At 39.4% G+C, this 13,829-nt stretch overlaps 1 protein-coding gene across 6 annotated transcripts in view; it reads right to left on the bottom strand.

The window, feature by feature from the left end:
• The window catches only part of LRRC28 (leucine rich repeat containing 28), a 161,747-nt gene that overhangs the window by 147,172 nt on the left and 746 nt on the right, over positions 1–13,829 (bottom strand). For 4 of the 6 annotated variants that reach the window (XM_044762689.2, XM_070496289.1, XM_044762684.2 and 1 more), the window contains one exon: positions 10,560–10,787. In XM_044762689.2, the coding sequence (XP_044618624.1) occupies positions 10,560–10,727 (168 nt within the window). In that variant the 5' untranslated portion in view covers positions 10,728–10,787. Of the gene's footprint in view, positions 1–10,559; positions 10,788–12,200; positions 12,236–12,758; positions 12,928–13,829 lie in introns of those variants that run through there. The other 2 variants (XM_070496285.1, XM_070496295.1) reach the window with 2 other exon arrangements.

Genomic DNA, 13,829 nt, shown 5'->3' with positions numbered 1-13,829 from the left:
ATAGTGAATGCTGGAAAATGAATTTCAAATTGTGGAAACATATACATAGCAATGGCTTTTGAGCCTTCTGCTTGCAAACAGAACCCTTCAGTTGCACAAGGATATGGTCTGGGATAAGGGAAAGACTCCTCTCTCTGCCACCTCTTTTTAAACTTTCCTCCTAACTCTGCAGGCAGAAACTATGAATCATATAGAGTAGGTCAAATCAGGTTTCCTATATTTTCTTTAAGAAAGTATAGTATGATACATGTTTTAAAAATATTTCTATCAAGAAAAGTTAGACTTTTAGTCAACATAAAACTCAGAGTTAGGGCCGGCTCCATGGCCAAGTGGTTAAGTTCGTGCACTCCGCTGCGGCGGCCCAAGGTTCGGATCCTGGGCATGGACATGGCACCACTTGTCAGGCCACGTTGAGGCGGCGTCCCACATGCCACAACTAGAAGGACCTGCAACTAAGAGATACAACTATGTACGGGGGGGGGGGGGGTGCGGTTTGGGGAGAAAAAGCAGGAAAAAAAAAAAAGATTGGCAACAGTTGTTAGCTCAGGTGCCAGTCTTTAAAAAAAAAAAACTCAGAGGTAACCAAGAAAATTCACTTAACATCAAACACCTCATTGCTCCACAGTAGACAAATGTGGTTAAATCTTAACTATATGGTGCTAGACTAGAAGTAGGTCATCAATAAACACCCACAGAATTAAAATGAAAGCAAGAGTGACTGAACTACAAATTAGGAGACCTGGTTTTTGCTCTAACTGACCATAAAAGTGACCTTAGGTCAATCCGTTATCTTCTAAGCTTACTTTCCTCAAGAAGAAAAATTGCCTAAATTATCTATAAAGCTCCTTCTAGCTTTGAAATTCTATGATTCAATAAACAGAAGTAAATGACAGGTCAGAAGTTCACTCTCCAAACTATTTCCAAATAGTTAACTATTTGACAGGGAGCCGCTGTCAATCAATCAGGAACAATGAGGGGGAAAACTACTAAATCTGAAAATTCAATAGGAAAAGCATCTCAGATTTATAACAAAGCATACTTTTCAGGCACATACGGATTTCGTAATGAATATTTTGCAAGACTACACCACATTTTACACATAAGCACTAAAACACAGAGCATCAGACTGCTTTAGTATTTGACATAATCACCCATTCCCATACATTCAATTTAAGAAATAACTAAGATGCTTTTATGCAGAGCTAGCTCGAGAAAGAGCAATCACGGTGATTATGGAGGCCCTGCACCCTAGCAGCAGTTTAAGCTGCAAGGGTCCATCAGATTAGGGAAAAACAAGAAGCCCCTTGTGCTGGAATTCAAAATTAAGCAAACAAACGAAAACAGAAATTAATTCCCTCTCCCTATTTCTTCTGCCATACTTGACTGCATGATGCTCTTTCTACCATCCCCTTAACTTACGGTTTTTCCCTTCAAGGTGTTCCAATGTTCATCTGATCCAGATCCTGCTGTTACCAAATTCAAAGGGGGTGGAGGGCGGAGCTGTGTGACTTCCCAGTCCTCAAACCCTTTCAACCTCAACGCAGCCACCAGCAGTGAGCAGCAATGGAGATGTCAATTCAGCATAAACACAGGCATCACCATCATTGTAAATCAAAATATTTAGACTCACTGATTAATAAAATTTGAGAGCTGCATAAGATCATATTGATACTATATTCCAACAATCTTATTTTAATTGATTTTTAACTATAAAAATATTTATTGAAAAGAATATAAACCAAACTTAATAATAGAACCTTTCCCTTTTACTATAAATACTTAAGTAAGGCTCTGTTTCTTCCAGCTCCCACCCCTACTCTCGTGCCCTCGCCCCATCCGCAGCTATAATCACTGTTAAGATTGATGTACAATCTTTTTTTATGCCTTAGTCTATTCGTCTAGAAAGCAGGGATAATGACAGTCCCATTAGTTAGGCATACCTCATAGGACTGTCTTGAGGATGAAATAAGTTAATACATGTAAATCACTTAAATCAGTGCCTGGCACTTAGTAAAGACTCCAATGACATTAGCTGCTATCAGATTTTAACTAATCTCATACTGATGAACATTTAGGTTTTCACAATTTTCATCATATACAATGCTGTGATGAACATCCTTGACATTTGACATTTTTTTCTGTTGGGTAAATCCATGCACATAAAAATGCTGATTCAAACATATGCTCCTGTAAAATTTTGCTATATATGGTCCAACCACCCACCAAAAACAGAGTCACTTTCCTCTTCCTCCAACAGTGTCTGAGAGTATCTTTTCATTGTCTTCAATATTGGGCATTAATAATCTTCAACGCTAGGTATTAATCAACAACGCAAGGTATTAATCTTTCTATTAGGTAAGGTTGATCGATGTTCTATCACTTCTATTGGAAGTTAAACATCTTTTTGTGTTTTGACTAGCTGTATTCTTTTATGATTTGCCTGTTCATATTTGATGGGGAAGGTCAGGTATGTTTTCTCTTGGGTCAATAGGGAAGAAAAAACATCTGCACCTCACCCCTCACCCCAATTCAGGAATGTGTGATTGACAGACCTCTTCTTCCCTTCAGTCCTAGTAGGATATCATCTTTAAGTTAAGTTCTCTTTTCTTGCATAGATTAATTGCTTAATCAGGATCCATCTGCTCTTACTCTAAGCCATAAGCCAAACTCCCCTCTTTCATTAAAATTTACATGCTTCTTTCTTGTCCTTTCATATTTATAAATAAAATTGGCAACTGGTGAGAGCTCCACCAGTATTTGGGTAGGTCACCCTTTCATGTCCCCAGGAAGGCCTCCTGCCTACTGCCCTCATTAAGAGAAGTTGGCATGTCCATTAACTGATTTACTTCCAGGTTGAGATTTTTTTTTTCCCCTCTAAGTCTCCTGTGGCCTTTTCTTTTTATAAGTGAAGGAACTGAGGTCCAAAGAGGTTAAGCACATACAGAGTGGGTCTGTTACCCGCTGGTACTAAGCTTTACTACCTAACAATGAAACACCTCCTTCCTGGGACTGCAGCCCTCAAATGCTCCCACTGCTAACTCCTTCCCTTGATGACCTTCCAGATTAGGAGGAAGACAGGGTGGTTCCTGCTTCCAAGCTATACTCCTTCTCCAACTCTTACAAAGACCCCAGCTACCGGTGAGGGAGTTGAGGGGAAATCAGGGTGGGCTCTACCTCACACCCTCCATCCCACACAGTAATATCATCTGAAACGTCCTCATGATGCAAATCTCTCCACAACCACATATACCATCCCCCGAGACGACTTACTCAAGCATGCCCAGTACAAGTCTTCAACATCAATGGGTCCTTTGGCCCCTCCCCATTCTCCCTATTCATTCACTCCTCCTTTCTTGCTTTGCCTCCAATCCAGCTTAGATTCCATGTCCCATCATTTTAATCACTCTTGCCAAAATGCTAAACCTCCTCAGTGCCTCTGCACTTGTATTGTACCCACCTGGCAAAAACCTAACCCTGCAAAAAGGCAGCAGGCCACTTTCTTCATACCTCAGACAGCTGAGCACTGCAGAAGATAATCTCCTAAACAAGCAGGTGGTTCCACCATAAGCTTAGCCACCAACTGCCTGCTGAATAGCGCCAACATTCTACTGCCTTTCCCTAGCCAAACTGCCCTGTGACTCTTCACAACAATAATTTCAAACCTGCATTCTCCACAAATCTCCACTCCCCAAGCAGATGTCCTTGCTCAGTAAAGCTGTCAGACAAGAAAGCGCTCATCTGCCTCTCTCCCCCTCAATCCGTATCTTTGCACCCATCCTCTCCTTCTTTATCTTGTTGCAAAGGAAGAAGGGATACTATTTCCAAGGTCAATTCCTCTACATGTACTCTGGAGCTCATCCCCTCCTACCTTCTTAGGAATCTTGGACTTCTAATTATTCCCTTTTTCTGTATCTTCAACTCCCCTCTAATGGAGATTTCCCCTCAGCACTTACACAAGTTCAACTCTTTCCTCTTAGAAAAGAGAGGAGAGGGAAAGAGAAAAGGGGAGAGAAGAAAAAATCTCCTTTGTTGTCAAGACCACTCCAACTATGCCCCTCCTTCCATATCACAACCAAACTTGGACTCATCTACCTTGCTATCTGTTTTTCTCATCTCCTTTTCACCACATAATCCACCAAACTTGGATTCTACACTCCAAAGCTTCTACTCCCTCTACATAGTCACCACCACCTTGTCACTAAAGTCTTTGGACAAATATTGACCTTCATCTTATTTGAAGCCTAAGCACCAAGCACTCTTTAAAATACCTTCTCCCTCTGGCCTCCAAAATATCAAATCCCTCGTTTTCCTTCTGCCTCTGACAGCCGCTCCTTATCTTCTTATCCCCAAATTTTAAGTGTAGAAATTTAAATTTAAAGAAATTTCCTTCCCAATTTTTAAGCAATTTCATTCTTGCCCTTGGCTTCTATTAAAATCAACATGCCACAAATGCCCACATTTATATATATCTAGCCCAGAACTCTCAGGAGTCCTGAGAATATTTTTACTCTCCCAAACCTGCTCCACTTCTAATACTCCCTAACTCAGTAAATCACAGTTATTCAAACTTGAAATCTGGAAGCATACTATTAGTCAGTAATTCTTTGGTTTCAAAGAAAAAGAGGAAAAAACCACTTCAAACTAGTTTCAGCAAAAAGGAGGAGGATGAGGAAGAGAAGCAAAAGGAAGAGGAGGAGAAAAAAGAATGTAGTAACTCAAGCAACTACTATATAACAGGCACTCCACAAATATGTGTTAATTGAATGAATGATGAATAAATAAATGAATGGGAAAAAATCCAGAGGTAAATCTAACTCCCGGAACACTAGATCCAGGTATTCAAACGACATCATCAGGACGCCTTCTCTCCTTCACACCCAGATCTGCTTTCTTCTCTGCTTGTTTCTTTCTCAGGCAGCAGCCCAGATGGCCAGCAGCAGCTTCAGGCTGAGTCTACCAATTTAGCAAGTCAATGGAGCGTGCCTTTTCTCCTGAAAGTCCCAGTTAAAGTCTCCAGGCTGGGCCAATCACTGTGGCCAGGAGAATGGAATACAGGCTTTTTACCACCTGAAATCTCTTCTCCACCTCTATAGCCACCACCCTTGTCTATCTGCTTTCTTAATATCTCCACTTGAATGTCTTCACTGGCTAAGAAAAAGTCCTTAACATGGTTCAAGATTTTGTGTGGCCTGGCTCCTACCTGCCTCTTTAGCTGTTCAGTCTCTATGCTCCAGCTACAATAAACTCATCTTCACTTCTCTGATCACGCCTGCTGTCTCCAATGTCAGGCCCTTTGCCCTTGTTTTTCCTTCCATCTGAAAGTTCTTCATTAATGCCTATTCATCCCTCCAGTCTCAGCCTAATATCACTTCCTCAGGGACACACTCCTTGATCCCTAGAGAGGATTAAATAATCCATGTTATAGACCAGCAGTCTGTCCTTATCAGGAGTCTAGTAATTACTGTTTAATATCTATCTTCCCTGCCACAATAAAGGCTCCATGAGGGCAGGGCTTACGTCTGTCTTGTTTACCATCACGCATCCTGGCATAGAGACTGGTACACCTTGGTACTCCTCAAATATGTGTGAAATAAACGAATGAATACCCAAGCTATGGTAGTCAGCTTAAAATCCATCTACTTGATTCTGTTTAAAACAATCAATCAGGATAAAGTAAGGCAGTCAATGAAATAAACTTAATAAATTTACAAATTCTTATCCCAAAGAATAATATCTAGGGGCCGGCCCTGTGGTGCAGCAGTTAAGTGCACACGTTCCGCTTCAGCGGCCTGGGGTTCGCCGGTTCAGATCATTGGTGCGGACGTGGCACCGCTTGGCACGCCATGCTGTGGTAGGCATCCCACATATAAAGTACAGGAAGATGAGCATGGATATTAGCTCAGAGCCAGCCTTCCTCAGCATAAAGAGGGAGATTGGCAGCAGTTAGCTCAGGGCCAATCTTCCTCAAAAAAAAAAAGAATATCTAAAGTTGTAAGCTTTTTAATCCCATGTTCAAAAACCAGGCAGTAGCTCTACATTGCCAATAGGATATAGTTCTAACTCCTTAAGAACTGTTTAAGGGACTTAAGATTCAACAAGACCTGGCCCCAATGTAGAATTCTCATCTCAGCTTTACCTCCTGCTCTTCCCCCTCACAAACTCTGTGCTACATTAGTAGTTTTCTATTCCACTCTGTAGTTTCCTAAGGAGTCCATACAGCTCCTTGGTAGGGGAGGAGACATAGACTGAACAAGACTCCCAGCTATCCACCCCCCGAAATAAAAGTAGCTCCAGTTGTATCTATTTTACTTAGGGAACTTTTTGAATAGATAGCCCTGCTAAATTGGGTTTGAAAACGTTTACTAGATCTGCACATCCCAGCCACGTGTGGTTCTGTGTAGAGAGCACCAATACAGAGGGCAAACACAAGGAGAGCTACTCTGGCTGAAGTGGAGACACCCACCTCCTCAGTCTTCCCCCGCCACCTCCCCACAATTCCCCACCTAGGCCCTGCTCAGGTACCCTGAGGCTCTGAAGAACACATAAAACCTCTGCTCTAGGCAAATCAGGCACCTAGACTTGTCCCTGGAACTTTCTGCCATTGAGTCTTAGTTCATATCTTTTTCTTCAGCTTCGGATGTCAACAAACCAAAATTCCATGAGTAAGAATTTATTCCATGATGTATCTATTGGCAGTGCCTTGAAGAGTACTGGGTACATATTAAGCGCTCAATAAATACATGCTGGGGCCCGCCCGGTGGTGTAGTGGGTTAAGTTTGCATGCTCTGTTTCAGTGGCCCGGGATTCACAGGTTCAGATCCTGGGCGTGGACCTACACACCGCTCATCAAACCATGCTATGGCGGCATCCCACTTACAAAATAGAGGAAGACTGGCATAGATTGCTTCAGCAACAAGCTTCCTCAAGCAAAAAGAGGAAGATTTGCAACAGATGTTTGCTCAGAGCCAATCTTCCTCACAAAAAAAAACCAAAAAAAACCCATGTCGAATGAATACTTTTCCTCCTGAGCTCCTGTCACAGTCATTCTTCAGTGTCAATGTAAATAGCATCTTCTTTAAAAAATCTACAATTCTGCTACACATAATTAAATTATGTGTCCTACAAATGTTAGGCAGTAGGCCAGACACTGGGCATACAGAACTTAAGACAGAGTCCCTGCCCTCGAAGGCTCTCATTGTGGAACTCTAATAGCTATATTCTTATAGCTATACTATATATAGTCCTTATGCTAATCTATCATATATTCATTTATTTATCCATTCAACAACTATGTGAAGACCTATTACATAACAAACACAGACCCTATATCTCCTATTCTCTTATTTATCTTCTAACCACCACAAAGATCAGACACTTAATAATACTTGAAATGCATTTAAAATAATTATAGGCAAATTCTTTAAAATATTTTAATTCTTTAAATTCTAAGATAAATATTAGGAACCAAAATCACGTTTCCTAACTACTTCTTATTCACCCATTAATTATAAAACTGGATTCCTATATAAGTTGACTCATACTATGTTAAAAAAGTTTAAAGATTTCTCAGTTATATAACTAAATGGTAATACTGCATAATGAAATATTACTAAAAAGCATTTTAAAATGTAAAATGTGCCTACCCCTTGACCCAGCAGTCCTACTTTTGAGACTCCATCCTAAACACAAACACACATGCACACAAAAGGATGTATGTATATCTCCTGGCCTCAAGGTTAATGGAATGAGAACACCATGAAGTGAAAAGAAAATATTCACAGAAATATGTAGAGTATGATTCTATTTTGTTGTTAAAAAAGGGAAAAAAATATACAGAGTACATAATTACATAAACACAAGCAAAAGAGTGGAAGCATACAACCAAACTATTAATACTGGCTGCTCCACAGTATAGAAGTGGATAAAGAGAAAGAGAGACAACTACTCTTCATATATTCCTCTCTGCTGTTTGATCTAAGGGCATATATCATTAAAATATGAAAAGTTTATTCTTTTAAGTGTATAAAAAAGGCTTTTCCTGTGCTTTGGTTCTAAATATGGGCATTCCTGAAGTTCTGAACATCTGACATAAAATCATCCCACAAATATAAACCACTGCGCTGTACCAAGCGACCTGCAGGCACAAGGAAAGAAGGGCAGAGGCTGTGCGTTAGTGACTACTTCTCCTCTCACCAAGAGGCTTCACATGTGAGGGCTGGGGGAGGAAAGGAGAAGGGGAATGTTGAGAAGAGGGCGATTAACACAATAGAACAATTTTAATATGAAATAATAAAACAATGTGATAATGGAAATGATTGGCAGGTTCCCAAGCTTCTCCAAAAAAAAGACCAATTAACCCATAATGTGTTTGACATACAACATGTTTCCAAAATGTGGCTTTTTTACCTTTGGACAGAATTGCAGCTGTAAGTCAAATTCCACATACTAAATTTCCTTCAGGAACTATATCAGTACACCACCAAACATTCTAAAAGCTTTAAGTCACAAGGTAGGGCACTGGAGGACAAATACTGTTTCATCTGCTTCCAAGCACTGTGCAGTAAGCCACCTTATATCCACTACAGTCAGGCAATGGGATGACTGCTACCACTCCCACCACCCCTGATATCTGCAGAGCCCTTCACAGTTTACAAAGCTCTTTGACACACGGGAATCAAATGTTCCAGCTAAGAGAAAGCATAAATAGAAAGTACATAGCTTATTATTTAACACATGCAACAATTTAGTCTTCAATGAATAAAAAGGTGGCAGAGCATGAACTTGAAGTGACTGCTTATGAGCCACTATAAATATCAGTTAAAATCGTATAGCGGATACCTAAAAATTTTCATAAGTAGAAAACTGCAGCTGAGAAACTGCCACAAAGCCAAAAGTTTATTGTAACTTTTATAGGCAAAGGCCAATTTCTCTGACCAAAGTCTACCCCAGCGGACTATGGCTGATCTTTAAGAAGTAATCCACTCACAACATTTTTTTGGTACAACAATAACAAGCATGGGAAAATATGGTCTATAATCCTGGACAAATTATTTCTTACACCACTTCTTCCCCAAAGTGGGGAGCAAAACACACTAGGTAAATACGGTTTCACATCATGCAATGATGATTTTGTAAAAAGGATTCATATAACTATATATAGAATATCAAAGTTTGAAAACTGAAAAAGTCTAATTTAAAAAAATCTAACTAGGCACTCAAAATAACATAACATATATACCAATGTGCCCAACACTAAAAATGAAAGGTATATATCCCTTTACTTCCAGCTACACCAAAGATAAACAAATTTTATAATGCTTTCTACCTCCAGTAGGTATTTTACACAGATTAAATAAAACTTTTCTAGGAAAACACTCCACACACATGAAGCCAGTAAGACGTACTTTCAGATATTTAGGAAAGTCCAGTATAGTGAAGGGAATGAAAAATGGGTCAATTCACAAAGAAACAACAAGACAGCTTAATCGTCTAAAACTAATGAGAACTGAAATTCAAGTATAAGACTCAAATGAGGTAGAGTGATAATTAGAAAAGGCCACATAAAGCAAATCCATTTAAAACAGACATCAAATTTCATATTAAATAGTGGGAATAAAAAGTTTGATTAGGGGGCTGGCCCAGTGGCACAGTGGTTAAGTTTGCACGTTTCACTTCAGCAGCCCAGGGTGGGCCAGTTAGCTCAAGGCCAGTCTTTCTCAGCAAAAAAAAGAGGAAGATTGTTTGCAGATGTTAGCTCAGAGCTACTCTTCCTCAAAAAAAACCCAAAAAACAAAAACAAAAAACATTAAAAAAAATGTTTGATTGGGACATTCTCTTGAAAAAAAATTTTAAAGTTTTTTTTAATCTTATATGTAATAAAATTCAGATTATAATAACTATGTGCTTATTCTTAGAACATAGAAAGGAAAAAAAGAGAGTAAAGCAAATGTTGCTTTTATGGCAAAAATTTTTCCAACAAATTGGCTAGCCCAATTCAAAATGATTTGATTTTCACAGTGCAGTGATAAGAAAAGTTTTTGTTTTTTGAGGTTTTGGTTTTTTTTCCAAAACACTCAAAGGCTACATGAAGCTTCCCAATGACTATGTTAATGTTTTAGTCTTCAAATCATCATCTTCTTAAATGCCTCTAACTCAGTCATCCTCGTTGGTCTTTTTCTTCTTTATGTTTTAACTGGTCCACCGGCTACTGTAACATCCAAAAAATCATCTAGGAAGCTTAATATACAAAGAAAGTACAGGCCCAGATAGATGCACAAGCTAAGTGAAGAGGGGTTTTTAAACGGGGAATAATTTTAGAAGTGATATATTAGCGAATATTTTGCTTTCCTACACAACTCCTCCTGCAGCCTCATAATTACACAGACCTAACGAATAATGTATTCTCAGCTAACGAGGACCCCCATATGCGTATTTATATTACCTGTTTATATAACAAGAGAGGATACATATCATGGTCTGACTATCTTAGGACATGTAAAACAGATCTAAGTCAGGACCACATTACAAACGATTTTTTTAAATGCAATGTAATACTGTACCAAGGTTGTAAGGGAGTTCCTTTTCATATAGAGTCTCTCCAAGTACTGCAGTCCCTCATCTTTCAGTAACTCCAATGGGAAATGGTGCAGATTCCTATAATTTAAGAACAAATTCTTGTGCTTTTCCAGCCTTGCCACAGAAATCGTCTTACAAAGTTCGGATGCCATGACTGAATATATCCCATCAGGCACACTGCAGCACTACATCTTGTCAAAATTGGTCCATTGCTAAAGAGAACAAAAACACTGAATAAGTACAATATCGCTTGCAAGTGTTGCCAAAAACCAGTTAGCATACAGAGATTTGCAAATGCTAAAAGGACAGTTATACATTCAAACCCTGTTTTTCTCTCATAACCACTAAACTTGTGACATATTCAGAAGGAAATTAAAATGAATAAATACTTAATAAAAATACTCTCACTTTTCAGCAATAATTTCTAATTAGTAGAAACAGTCCTAACTGAAAAAATAGTTCTTGGACTTGAGATAGGATTCACCATCTAAGAGAAAAGAGACCAGGTTTGTAACATGCAACCAAAGAAAGAGCTTAAAAATCAGACATAGTGAACCCATTTCCTTCTTGAACTACCTCATTCTGTATTCAGCCTAAGGTATTTCAAAAATATTTAAATATATGTAACATATCTAGATCACTTACAGCTTCATTTTCTTCACTTCTTACTATCTAAATATGATTGTCTCATATTCTAATTTTTTCTTTCTTTTATCTCTTTATTCTTTTCTTTCTTTCTCCTTAGCTTTGCAGATTATCAGAGGTAGCAAAGAAATAGGTCCAGGAACACACAGTTTTATTTTATTATTTCAGTGAAATACTGCACTAGGAAATAACAACCCTGTATTATTCTGTTACAATCCCTCTGGGCTTAATTTGCCTAACACATAAAACGGAGACAGCACTTTATTGGTAAAGGCCAGAACACAGAACAGATTAAATTCCCTTCTAGCTCCAAAAGTGACAAGGGTAGGAAGAGAAGAATACTTGCTTCTTATCAACTAGGCACAGGGCAGCAACAAACTTCACAATCACTTAACACTAGGAGAAACAAACTCAGAGCCTCAGTAATTTGTCCAAAGTTGAACAGCTCCTAAGAGATAAAAGCAAGGATGGAGCGGGGGGAGGGGCAGGTAGTGGATTTCAAAGCCTGAGTTCTTTACATACATAGACTCACAGGATTCCACAGGATACTAAGGAAATGCTAAAACAAGGAAAAAGAAGTTGAGCTTTGTTCCAAGGGTCTACTGTCCGTTTTCCTGGGCACCCTTTTCTAAACTCTCTAATGGAAAGTACCTTTCAAAGAAAATTTTTTTGTTAAGAAAAACTATTCTCACTGGGAATTAACACAATGTCAGTGCAAAATATGGTAACATAAGCTTTCAACAAGCAGAGTTTTGTAACTTTTTGGTTAGTTTCTATCATTTCCAAACTTTAATTCCTAGTTACTAAGAAAGCACTTGCCATTTTATATGAAAGGGCAGAGAATATGGAATATTCAATACATCCCCAATGCAACATGAGACTCCAATACTTTCCTATATTTATTCCATCCACTCACTCATCTACTTTTATGAGATACTAAATGACTGAGCAAGAATCTTTCTACACCTTAGTTCTCTCACCTGTAAGCAAGGGGAACTTGACTAAACAGCGTCAATGATTCTGTGTAGAAAGGGAAGCCTTGTAGGTAACTCTTCACTGAACTAGTACACTGGAAGCAGTTTAGACGCCTCCCAAGCACCTCAAACTTAACAGATTCAAAAGAGCTTTTGATTTTCATCACCACTCAGAATCCTCCCGTTTTTCCCATTTCAGTAAACGGCACACACCTCCATCCACCCAGGTGCTCCAGCAGGAAGGCTGGAAGTCATAAATGATGCCACCCTGTCATTCACTCCAATCTATCACAAGGCCGGTAGTTTCCATTTCCAAAATACATCTCAAGTCCATCCACATCTCTCCATCCACCAAAACCAAAAGCCACTGTCATCTCTTGCCTGGCCATCTGTATTACTGGTCTCCCTATATCCACTCTAGCCACTTTCCAATACACTGAGCACTTAGTGGTGAGTCTTTAAAAAGGAAAATCCAATTATATCTTAGGTAAACTCGTTCCCTAGTGCACACACATCCTGCTAAATAAACCCTTCAAAAGCTTATTTAGAAAATCAAACTCCTACCAGGCCTTCAGGGCTCCTCACTATCTGGCCCCAGCACTTCTCCAAGCTTCTCTGGCAGCACTCTCCCTGGCTTCTTGCCAAGCTCCTGGGCTTTTCTAGTCCTTGAAAGTGCCAAAGTCTTCACAGCACTTGCTGCCCTCCTTGGCCTGGAAAGCACTGTCCCATGATCCTGCTGGTTTCAACATAAAAATCACTTCCCTATCCAAAACTAAAGTATTCTCCTGTTATTCTTTCAGAGAAACCTGATTTTTTTCTTTGTGGGACTCCCCACAATTTGTAATCTATATATTTATCGGTATATCTGTTTACTGTCAATCTAGCCAAGAGACTGGAAGCTCCTGAGGGCAGACATCAGCTGTTTTCTTCACTCCTGTAAACGCACCTGTAGCACAGTATCTAATACAAAGCAGGCCCCCAAACAGCTGAAGAATGCATGAAAGTGGGACATGTGAGTAATACTGCAAGGTAGATTTTTTCATTCTGTGATCTAAAGCCAGCTTGTAGGTGCTACATACTGAGTGCCTGCTATGTGCCATAAAGATCCCTAATCCTAACAACTCTGCATTGCAACAGACGTTCTGTGGCCTACTTTATAGATAAGGAAACTGAGTTGCTGAGAGAAAAACTTGCCAAAATTCCAACCCAAGCGGACTGACTCCGAAGCCTGTGCACTGCCTTACAATGTAGCCTTTCCAGTATTTCAATGGCACCTGGGCTTCTTCCGATTATTATTTAAGTGGCAGGCAAAGCTTACAAATTTAAGACTACAAAGCAAAACTATGTCCAAAACCCACACTCACTGATGGAAGACCCAATAAGAGAATTCGGTGTAACTTTATGGCTTTCCTTCTGAATCCGGATGGCTGAGAAGAGCTGCCTTTCAAACTTCATGACATCAAGTTAAAAGGCAGTTTGCTACAAAGGCAATTTGGGCGATAAAAACTACACAAATGAAACCAGAAAGCTGCCAATAATAACTAATGCTAATGGTTTTCCAACATGCATTCACTGGCAATATACAGCCTCTACCACGATAATTTTCTTACACAAATTCCCTTCACTACCTCTTAT

Source organism: Equus asinus, chromosome 2 (assembly GCF_041296235.1).
Source record: "Equus asinus isolate D_3611 breed Donkey chromosome 2, EquAss-T2T_v2, whole genome shotgun sequence".
NCBI lineage: Eukaryota > Metazoa > Chordata > Mammalia > Perissodactyla > Equidae > Equus > Equus asinus.
Note: the sequence above shows the minus strand (reverse complement) of the source record. Positions and strands in the feature narration are given on the sequence as shown.